Source organism: Rhinoraja longicauda, chromosome 26 (assembly GCF_053455715.1).
Source record: "Rhinoraja longicauda isolate Sanriku21f chromosome 26, sRhiLon1.1, whole genome shotgun sequence".
Lineage (NCBI taxonomy): Eukaryota > Metazoa > Chordata > Chondrichthyes > Rajiformes > Arhynchobatidae > Rhinoraja > Rhinoraja longicauda.
Window position 1 is genome coordinate 12,689,650 of NC_135978.1, and position 11,552 is coordinate 12,701,201.

General features: G+C 43.4%; 1 protein-coding gene across 11 annotated transcripts in view; it reads left to right on the forward strand.

Annotated features, from left to right (window-relative positions):
- The window catches only part of LOC144606440 (septin-4-like), a 74,379-nt gene extending 71,316 nt beyond the window's left edge, over positions 1–3,063 (forward strand). For all 11 annotated transcript variants that reach the window (XM_078422519.1, XM_078422520.1, XM_078422525.1 and 8 more), the window contains one exon: positions 1,311–3,063. In XM_078422519.1, the coding sequence (XP_078278645.1) occupies positions 1,311–1,382 (72 nt within the window). In that variant the 3' untranslated portion in view covers positions 1,383–3,063. The remainder of the gene's footprint in view (positions 1–1,310) is intronic.
- Positions 3,064–11,552: the final 8,489 nt, after the last annotated feature.

Below are 11,552 nucleotides of genomic sequence, written 5' to 3' on the forward strand. Positions count from 1 at the left end.
AGAAATGGGCAGATGGAGTGTAATCTTAGCAAGTGTGAAGCGCTGCACCTTAGGAGGTTGAATGTAAGGGGAGGGTATATGTTTAATGGCAAGACCCTTAACAGCATTAATGTACACGGGGATTTTAGGGTAGAACTCCAGAGCTCCCTGAAAAAGGTAACACAGCAAATGGAATGTTGACGAAGGCGTATGGTATGCTCAATCTCAATGGGCGCAGAAATTAGTACAAGAGTCAGGAAGTCATGATGCAGATTTATAAGACTTTGGTTAGGCCGTGTTTAAAGTATTGCATGCAGTTCTGGTTGCCCCATTGCAGGAAGGATGTGGTGGTTTTGGAAAGAGTGCAGAAAATGTTTACCATTTACTGCCTGGATTAGAGGATATTACCTATAAGGAGAGATTGAACATACGTGGATTGTTTTATCTTGAACGTTGGGGGTTGAGGGGAGACCTGATAGAAGTATCTAAAATTACGAGAGGCATAGACAGGGTATTTCATATGCAGGCAGATGAAATTAGATTATCTTGGCATCATGTTCGGCATAGACATTGTGGATTGAAGGGCTTGTTCCTATGCGGTACTTTTCTATGTTCTATGTGCTATGTTTTATATTTAGAGTAACTTATTACTTGGCCTTGAGGCTTAAACTTTAAGATGGTCAAGAATTGAATCTGGAAATCTGAATATTTTCGTGAACCAGCGTATTTGACTTGGATAGACACAAAAATGCAGGAGTAACTCAGCGGGACAGACAGCATCTCTGCAGAAAAGGAATAGGTGACGTTTCAGGTCAATACCCTTCTTTGGGGTTGCCACTAATACATTGTTTAGGGTTTGACATCCTAGTATGGATAAACAATGTGATTGCCTCTGAATGAGCCCAGCTTACAAAGAATACTCTATTTGAAGAGGAAGGTATGGTTATATCACCAGAAACATTACTCAGCATAAGCTTCACCAATTCACATCAGCCCCTTTTCCAGTTTTCTCCATCGGCAATGCAGATGTAGACAAGTTGCCATATAAATGCAATCTGTTATTTTAAGTCATCGAGTGTGACAGCTGGTCAGCTATCAAGGGAAACGAGGGGGGAAAATTAAGGCAAAGAGTTCTTATAATAACCTCTGGTGGACAATATATGCTGGGATCTCCCAGGCAGGACAGGGTCAGTCCTGGCTATAACAGCTTGGGTGGTCAGTCGGATAAGATAGGAGACCACAAATACACCTGCAGTTGTTCTCATGTGGACCAGAAGACTTAATCTTCCTTGTAAAATAATCGTGGCCTTGTTGCTTCTTTTGTCTTGCAGTTGCGGAGAATGCAAGAAATGCTGCAGAAGATTCAGCAACAAATGCACGGCCAGAATCCCGAGGGGTTGTAGCACGATGAGGGCACTGTTTACTTCAGGGATTCGAGATGTTTACAGTCTTCATCCTTGCCCTCGGGCGGGGAGACCGTTCCTACACACAAAGCTTTGGGCTTGGAGCTCTGCCTATCTAAATAATTAATTGCAATATTTGACAACCCACCTTTCACTGGGAAAAATGCATCCATTTTATAAAGCACTTAAAACAGTAGGAATCTAACCTAGGTTAATAACTGCAATAAATGTTGGGTGTTGTGCTTAAATAGGAGGCATTTTCAACATGCTTTAGTTATCCCATTTTGCTTTGTTGAAAGCAGGCTTGATCTTTCTTCACCCATACTTTAATAGCTAGGATCTCTCCTGGTGGTAAAATAATTGATTTTACCACTATTATCTTCTTAGGGTTTCTAATGCAGCTAGACTTATAAAAGCGCAACTGTCTGAACATTTGTGGTCAGTATTTAAGTCATGAATAGAACCCTGCAGAGATTTCCACAACATGTAGACAGCACAAGCTTTCTATTCATTGCTTTAAATTCCAACTGAGTCCTGAGGCACTAATAAAGTCAAGAATCTCATCCTCATTTCTTTTAGAGCTTGCTGGATGATAACTTTACTGAAAGTTCTGAAGCACCAAGAATGCCACTGATCAAGTGGGAATGAAAGAAAAATAAATGGGAGCGGTCACAGAAATTCAGAACAAGGCATTTGAAATTAAGATGCTGCTTGTTGGAAATGTGAAGAAGAAGCATCAAAAATCAGAAAGTGGACCATAATTATTTGAAGGAAAACCAGAAAGGCAGATCAGGCAGAATGAGTGGGCAGAGAAACAGGTCAGGGACCGTTATTGGAACACTGGTATTAGAAGCCACACGAGGGCTTTGAGGGAGGTCACGGACAATTTAAAGTTTCTCTTGAACAGATTTTTATTTTCTGAGGTGTTAAAAATTATGTGCTGTAAAAGTCACTCTTTAAATATCTCAAATATTTATGAATCCTTAATAACTATACAAGTTGTAATAAAATGTACACAAATCATAGGGCTTGCATTCAAGTCCTTCAACGAGACAGCATAGGATTCAGAAATACGGTGCTCCTTTCGAAGAAAGGCAATCCAAGAGGTTGGGGCAGCCCATTGCTCAGTGGGTGATGTGGATCACCTGGTGTGACCCCCAGCCATACTGGTTACAGTCCTTGGACTCTGGCAGTCGAGAATATGGTAGTCAGGACCGTGGTGAAGGCGTCCTGAAGTGGACCTTAAAATTGTTGTGTCAGGAGAATGGAGCCAAGGCTTCATTGCTTTCTCCTGCTAGGTATCCTTCTGCGGGCAGGAATTATGATCAGGCTCACATATGTTATTCCCAGCTTCTATCTAACACCAAACTGATGCCTATGAAGAATGGGTCTTTGGGTTGAATAATGGAGGGCAGCCACTCTCTGTGGAACAGTACTCCAGCAAAAGCTAATAATATAAAGAGAATGAGGACAAGAAAACGGGACGCTCAAATCTCCTAACTAAAACCTATTGCTTCAAAAGTTTTGAATGAAATGGTTGAAGGGTGGCAGACGTTTTCACAACCAAGCACGAACTAACCATTAGCTGGCTCCACATGTATAATGGGGTACTGTGTTTTCAATTCAGTGTAACTTCTCTGGTAAATTGCTATAATTTGAATAAATACAGCTATTAAAAACACTGCACGGTTCACATTTACTCATTGTTCCACTTGATATATAACCCACTCTCAGTTGCCCAACTTTGATTGAAATAAATCGGATACTGATATATTGCCAATCTTGTTATTAGCTAGAATTACCAACTCTTATTCCTTCCTGAATGACGATGATAACTTTCGGCCGATTCAAGGTGGCTGAACCTAAAAGAGCAAGAATCATGATCATAATTATTGTCATTATTTTAAAAAAATCAAACATCCCATTACTAATCCTTTACAACAGTTTAAATAGTCCAAGAATCAGAACTTTACCGGTGTTGCATGTAACTTATATATCTGTGCTCCAACTTTTTTTATAATCTCACATTTCCTTATGACAGAAAAGGTTATTCAAGCCACGGACCTCTGCTGGCCCCCACAGCAATCCCATCACAACAGCACAAGGCCATGACAGGAGAAAAGCCAATTCAGTCCAGTTTAGCAACCTACTGCCTCTGCAGTATCCTGCTGTTTTTAAACAGTAAACGATCCAGGGGATCACCCCAAGTATTGATAATGCTTTGTACAAGTAAGAATTTGCTGATACTCATCAAGATTAAAAAAAATAATTGAACTTGTCCCCTTGTTTTCCACATTGTTTTATCTAAAGTCCCAGTCTGAAGAAGGGTCTCAACCCGAAACGTCACCGATTCCTTCTCTCCAGAGATGCTGCTTGTCCTGCTGAGTTACTCCAGCTTTTTGTGTCTATCTAAAGTTCCAGATATACTTTTCCATCCACTTGACTGAAGTAACATCACCTCTCTGTCACCTCTTTTTAAAATCCATTAATTTTTCTCATTACACAGGGTGTTGACATCTGGTAGAAGTCTTGCTGTTTCTTTACTACACTGCCTCTACATCTGAATCCCTTCCTTGACCAAAGGACTGAGACCAAAACCAGACTAGGGGACAATTTCACCGAAGTACTATCTTAACTGAGCATAATTTCCTCTGGTTCACTGATCCACATTCTACTTAGTTCAACGTTGGAGTTCTGTTAACTGTTCCTCTGCAGTGACAGGTGAGTTTAACATCGAGTTCATAAGTTCTCGGAGCAAATTACGCCATTCAGCCCATCAAGTTTACTCCGCCATTCAATCATGGCTGATCTATCTTTCTGTCTCAACCCATTCTACTGCATTCTCTTCATAACCCCTGACACTCTTAATATTGTTCAATAGGAAAATATAGAGTTCAATAGAACTTCATACTTATGGATTCCAACATTCCTTTTTGTTCTGTTGCATTTCTTTATACAGACATTTCATCAAGAGAAACCTACATCCATGCAGTGCATTGAACAGAGTGAGATATTCCAAGCCTCTTCACAGGAAGAGCAGATGGGTCCATCCATAGGAAAAAGGGAAAGTTTAGGCTTTGAAAAACAAAGAACAGTAAATATTAAAACATGAAATAGGCACAGAGTACTAGAAATATTTGGCATGGTTGGTTGCATCTGTGGAGAGAGAAACTAAGTTAATGTTTCACAGAAGATAGACACAAATAGTTGGAGTAACTGGAAAGCTGGAGAAAAGGAATAGGTGACGTTTCAGGTCGAGACAGTCTGAAGGAGGGTCTCGACCCGAAGCGTCACCTATTCCTTTTCTCCAGAGATGCTGTCTGTCCCGCTGAGTTACGCCAGCTTTTTGTGTCTATCTTCAGGTTAAACCAGCATCTGGAGTTATTTCTGACACATTAATGTTTCACAGAATGGGTTTACTGAAACAGTGAGATGAAGGAGCAGATGTACGTATATGAATGTGCACAATGAAGTAGGTTCATTCCCACATAAAGAACATGCAGTGTGAGACCACAATCACTCACATCGGAACATGAGTAAAGCGCAGATACTGACATATTACCAACCTGCGAGTACTTTGGTGAGAAATCCTTTGTCCACCACGCTGAGTATTCAATGATTTTACACTGTGCAACATTGCCCTCTGTTGCCCAAATGTAATAATAATGCATGTAATAACATTGCATAATAATGTTACATTTACTAATACATTTGATAATAATCGATGCAATAATAATATTGTAATTTCAACATTTAATCTTCGACCAAAAAACAATTCTCAGCTATATAGTGCCAGGGTTGGAACCCAGACCATTATAACCAGCCTGATTTGGATAGAGTGGATGTGGAGAGGATGTTTCCACTAGTGGGAGAGTCTAGGACCAGAGGTCATAGCCTCAGAATAAAAGGGCATTCCTTTAGGAAGAAGAGGAATTTCTTTAGTCAGAGGGTGGTGAATCTGTGGAATTCATTGCCACAGAAGGCTGTGGAGGCCGTCATAGGATATTTTTAAGGCAGAGAAAGATAGATTCTTGGTTAGTATGGGTGTCAGGGGTCATGGGGAGGAGAAAGGGGTTAAGAGGGAATGATAGATCAGCCATGATTGAATGGCAGAGTAGACTTGATGGGCCGAATGGCTTAATTCTGCTCCTATCACTTATGAACTTATTGGCATCCATAGCTAGAAATTGTAGCCCAGCACAACAACTTTTGCTATCACTCCTCTTAGAGCATAACCTCAATCAGTTGGTCAGAGAGAAGGATAACATTTTGCCCCAAAAGTGATGTAAAATGATGCTAGTTTGAAAGATGTGTTCAAACAGGGCCTACAGCTCCCATCAGAATTCATGCAGAAGTCTGTCGTCATTGCCAAGTCTTTGCTAAGCTGTGTGTAAGAGAGGTCATCAGATCTGAAAGGTATCGTGCTGTCACAGTGACAGAAAGGTAAATCGACTACAGTTCCATCAAGCCGTCAAGGCTCGATGACTGCTTTGGAGATGAGGGAATACACTGGGCCACCTGGCGAGGTGGATCACATAATGTCAATGTGTGTGGTTATCCTCTCCGTGATAATGCTGACCTGACAGAGTCCTGCAAAGGCATGAAATGATCTGCGTGGCAGAGATCACATCATGAACGCGGCAAGGGGAGGAGGAAGAGTGATCAATTAAAAATCCTTCAAACAACGAGGGAACTAGAAAAATATGAAAATATTTTGACTGCTGGAATACGGTTCTAGCATGGATATTGATTTCTGAATTGTGTTAGTTCAAGCTGATGGGGATTGTATTGTGATGTGGTTGTTTTATTGTGACTGTCACACAAGCAGTTTAGTTTGCGCTGTGCAGATCCAATTCAATTGTTGAGGGAAGAAATGTATGCATTTGAAAAGGGTCAGTCTCTGTATGATAAGTGTTTCAATTCCCAACAGGTGTGATTTAATTTAAAAAATGATCCCAAGGGCAATCTAACCCCAATCAAATCTTTATCCACATTAAAACAGTGCAAATCACTCTAATTTCTAAACCCCTGGATCTGGCTTTTTATGTCGCTGAAAATTATTTTCTATGTTAAACTATAAGCGGAGTTTATCAGGACGAGAGGTAGTGAGGTTACTCTGTACGGGGCCAGTAGTTTGCGTACAACTGATGTTTCTTGATTAGCACAAGTGTCGGAGGTTATGGGGAGAAGGCAGGAGAATGGGGTTAGGAGGGAGAGATAAATCAGCCATGATTGAATGGCGGAATAGACTTGAAGGGCCGAACAGCCTAATTCTATTCCTATCACTCATGACCTTATGACTTATGATCCCCCATGTGTTTAAATGCAGTGATAGGAACAGACTGGAATGATGCAGAGCCGGCCGACCAACAATCCACGTGCAAGCTAGATTTGAGGCGGCGCCGTTTTTTTTGGACATTAGCATGAGTGAACAGCGCATTGAGCAAGCAGATGGAAGCAGGGTAGTGAACATTGGGAACAACCGTCAGTCTGAGGAAGGGTCTCGACCCAAAACGTCACCCATTCCTTCTCTCTCAAGATGCTGCCTGAGTTACTATAGCATTTTGTGTCTACCTTTGATTTTAACCAGCATTTGCAGTTTTTTTCCTACACAACCTCCATACTGTGCATTTTTTAAGAGACTCATGATGACTTTCAGGTTGGTTGGTAACAAAGTGGATGGAGAGTTAGCTGTGTAGATTTATGGGGGGCACCAGAGGACGGTGAGATGCCACGGGACCAGAGTTGCATCTGAGCAATAGACCAAATGAGCTCACGTGAGGTTTTTATAACCCTCTAGATGCTCAAGGTGACAGCACAGATAAAAGAGGCACCACAGAGTTTGTCAATCTGCAAGAAAAGAGAAGAGCTCTATTCCGAAAACATGGAAATGTCTCCCCAACATCCACTGCATCCAACACATCACCCCCTGACATTTCCGTCACCTCCAACTTGGTCCCACCACCAATCACATTTTCCCATCTCCGCCCCTTTCCACCTTCCGCAGAGACTGCATCCTCCATAACTGCTTGGTTCGGTCATCCCTTCCCACCCAAACCACCCCCTCCCCAGGTACTTTCTCCTGCAACAGCAGTAGATGTAACACATGTCCTTGTGCCTCCTCCCTTGACTCCATCCAAGGACCCAAGCAGTCCATCCAAGTGAGAAAGAGCTTCACATGCACTTCCTCTAACCCCATCTACTGCATCTGGTATTCCCAATATGGCGTCAGGTACATCGGCGAGAACTAGCGTAGATGCGGCGACCATTTCGTTGAACACTTGTGCTCGGCTGGCCAAGACCTAGTTGCTAACTAGGGGTGTGGGGGGGTGGGAAGGAGACTATTTGCCCATCCCACAACATGTTCATCTGAATGATGAATGTGTTCCTGCATGGAGCATAAACTTGGCAATGATACACACACATGCAGACATTTATTTAGAATATATACTGTGAATAGGAAAGGATGCTTCTCTGTGGCAGAGACAACAGGATACCAGGTTAGACCCTGCCATAGGATTGGAAAGCAAATTCACCAGCATAAGTACTGAGGCATCTCAGAAAGGTCATGCCCTGCTCCTGGAATCCAATGGTGAAATGCAGCCAGAATCAGCCACAGGAGTTCAGCCTGTAGGCTGCAAACTCGCACATCTGTTCAGGTGTCCCGAACTTTACCAGCACTCACAATGACGAACCATACTGTAGGATCTTCCAACAACTACCAGGCCATTACAGTTGCACAATAAGGCAATGCTTTAAGAGACATATTTATATTCCATAATAATGTCTTGCAATTTAACCAGTGATAAATGTACTTTCACTGTCAAAGATGCAGAGTAATGTTAAAGATTTACCAAGTTGAAGTCCCTTTTATGATTATTCTGACATTTTATAAAATTAGAGGCACTCTTTCGCTGTAAACATCATTGGCAGGAGTGTTTGGAGGGAAAAGACATCCATTTGTAAAGACGAATTACAGCCCACAAGAACCTGCAGTCCGGATCAGCAGAATATCAACAGTGGCTCCACAGCATAAACCCACCACATGGCTGGTATCTAAACTAAACCCATCCATAGAATTAGCTGCATTGTGCTCCCTACATTTGCCAGTTTATAATAGTTTTACAGAATGCTTACCTTTTCACTCATCTATCTCTTGGGTATACCTACACTCATCTACTGCAGGGATCCCTTTCCTGGTGTCCACTTGACATCCTGTGTAAATACACTCATCTCCAAACCACTACCTTCCACATGTGAAAACATACCATCACTCATCCATCACTCCTATGCTCACTGACCATGTGGGCTCCCCAATCAACCATGTTTTAATTTTAAAATGTTAATCTTTGCTCCAAGATCCCACCACAGTCTTGGCCAGAACTTTCCTGTACTTCAACACCAAGCTATTTGCTCTTGTCCGCTGCTGGCCTGTGATGTCCCTCCAGGTTTTATTGCTCCAACACTGGTGACAGTGCCATGTGCTGCCCAGACCCTCAGTTGTGGAAGATAGACACAAAATGCTGGAGTAACTCAGCAGGTCAGGCAGCATCTCTGGAGAGAAGGAATGGGTGACATTTCGGGTCGAGACCCAAGAAGGGTCTCGACCCGAAATGTCACCCATTCCTTCTCTCCAGAGATGCTGCCTGACCCGCTGAGTTACTCCAGCATTTTGTGTCTACCTTCAATTTATACTAGCATCTGCAGTTTTTTTTCCCCTCAGTTGTGGAATTCCCCAACTAAAACTCTCTCCAGGGAGAGAGTTTTAGTTGGGGAATTTCACAACTGAGGGAAAAAAAACTGCAGATGCTAGTTCACCCCTTCCTTCATTCTGCACCTCTCTCTCTCTCTAACCAACCACATGAATACTGTGGCTTCAAGTTCAGAGGCTGTGAATCCCCAAAGACTTTCCACCATCTGCAAGGCCCAAGTCAAGTGTGCCAGGGAAAACTCTCCACTTGCCCACCCGAGTGTCATTCGGAGAAAACTTAGGAAACTACACTGTCCAGCACAAAGCATCCTGTTTGTTTGGCAATTCCTCAACCACCCAAAACATGAATCTTCTCCACCATCAGTTCACAATCCCTGCACTGTGCACCATCTACAAAATGTGCCACTGTTACTTCCTTCGGCAATTCCTTCCAAATCCGTAACATCTTCCGCAAAGAAAGATACAAAGTACAAACGCATTGGGAACTCCATCACCGGCAGCCCCTCCCACCACAAGTTTCACATCATCCCGGCTTTACTCGTGCTTCAAGATGTCTGGTTGTCAATGCTGGAAGTCCTACCCCAGAGCACTGTGAGAGTACTTTCACCAGAGGGGTGCTTTGAGAAGACATCTTACCACCACCTTCACCAAGGGCAATGGAGGCTCTCTAAGGCACTGGTGAGACCCCATTTGGAGTATTGTGAGCAATTTTGGGCCCCATTTCTGAGGAAGGATGCTGGTGCTGGAGAGGGTCCAGAGGAGGTTTACAAAAATGATCCCATAAATGAGTGGGTTAACATATGATGAGTGTTTGACGGCACTGGGCCTGTACCCGCTGGAGTTTAGAAGAATGAGGGGGGACCTCATTGAAACATACAGAAAAGTGAAAGGCCTAGATAGAGTGGATATGGAGAGGATGTTTCTACCAGTGAGAGATCTAGGGCTAGACGTTATAGCCTCAGGATAAAAGGACGGTCCTTTAGGAAGGAAATGGGGAGGAATTTTTTTAGTCATAGGGTGGTGAGTCTGTGGAATTCATTGCCACATAAGGCTAGGGTTGCCAAGTTCCTCACCCTCAAATAAGGGACAAAAGGTGACATCACCGCCCTGCACCCCACGTGACCTCACCCAGCCAGCGGCCACCTGCTCCCACTCCACCAATGGCGGCCGTCCGGGCCGGGAAGCGGTTTGCTAGGCAACCTCTGTTAGGCGGCGCCCGGGTCTCCAGGCTCACACTGTCTGCAGCTAAAATGTCAGAAACCTAGAGTGTCGGGACCTAAACTGTCCAGACCTACAGCGTTGGGGCCTACAGTGTCGGGGCCTACAGCGCCCCCCTGGGCCTAATACGGTATTAGGCCCAGATGGCGCTGTAGGCCCGGATGCTGTAGGCCCCAACAGTTTAGGTCCCGACATTCTAGCTGCGGACAGTCTAGGTCCGGAGGCCCGGGCACCGCCTAACGGAGGTTGCGTAGCAACCCGCCTCCCGGCCCGGGCAGCCGCCATTGGTAGAGCGGAAACTCGTGGCCGCTGGCTGGGTGACATCACCCTTTGTCCCTTATTTGGGAGTGAGGAAGCTGGCAACCCTACTAATACGGGACAAGGGCAGTCCTGTACGGGACAAACTAATTTAGCCCAAAATATGGGATATTCCAGCTAATACGGGACAGTTGGCAACCCTACATAAGGCTGTGGAGGCCAAGTCAATGGATATTTTTAAGATAGAGAAAGATAGATTCTTGATTAGCACAGGTGTCAGGGGTTATGGGGAGAAGGCAGGAGAATGGGGTGAAGTGGGAAAGATAGATCAGCCATGATTGAATGGCGGAGTAGACTTGATGTGCCGAATGGCCTAATTCTGCTCTTATCATTTATGAACGGAGTGTAGGAAAATAACTGTAGATGCTGGTACAAATCGAAGGTATCACAAAATGCTGGAGTAACTCAGCAGGTCAGGCAGCATCTCAGGAGAGAAGGAATGGGTGGAGAGTAAATTCAGTAAATTCAGTCGCAAAAAGTAAATAGATGCCATCCGTCCACCTGCGAGAGATGATGGTGTGGCTTTAACTTTGTCCTACATGGAGAGGAGAATGTTTCATCTGTGGCTGCGGCTGACTAGGCCTTTGTGTGTAAATAGTTATAAAAGAGATGTTTCCAGTAGTGAGAGAGTCTCGGGACAGAGATTCTATAAATAGATATATTTACATATACATCTAGATTTTACAAATATCTTTATATTAAATAGATACATATATAGATGACATGACATAGATATGAGATTCAGGATATCTTTATTTGTCATCCAAAAAACACGTTTTTTGGACGAGAATTCGTCACCCACAGTCCAACAATAAGAGCAATAAAATAAGTAAATTGCACAACCCCAACCAACACAAAACACACAAAAAAAGAAACATAGAAACATAGAAAATAGGTGCAGGAGTAGGCCATTCGGCCCTTCG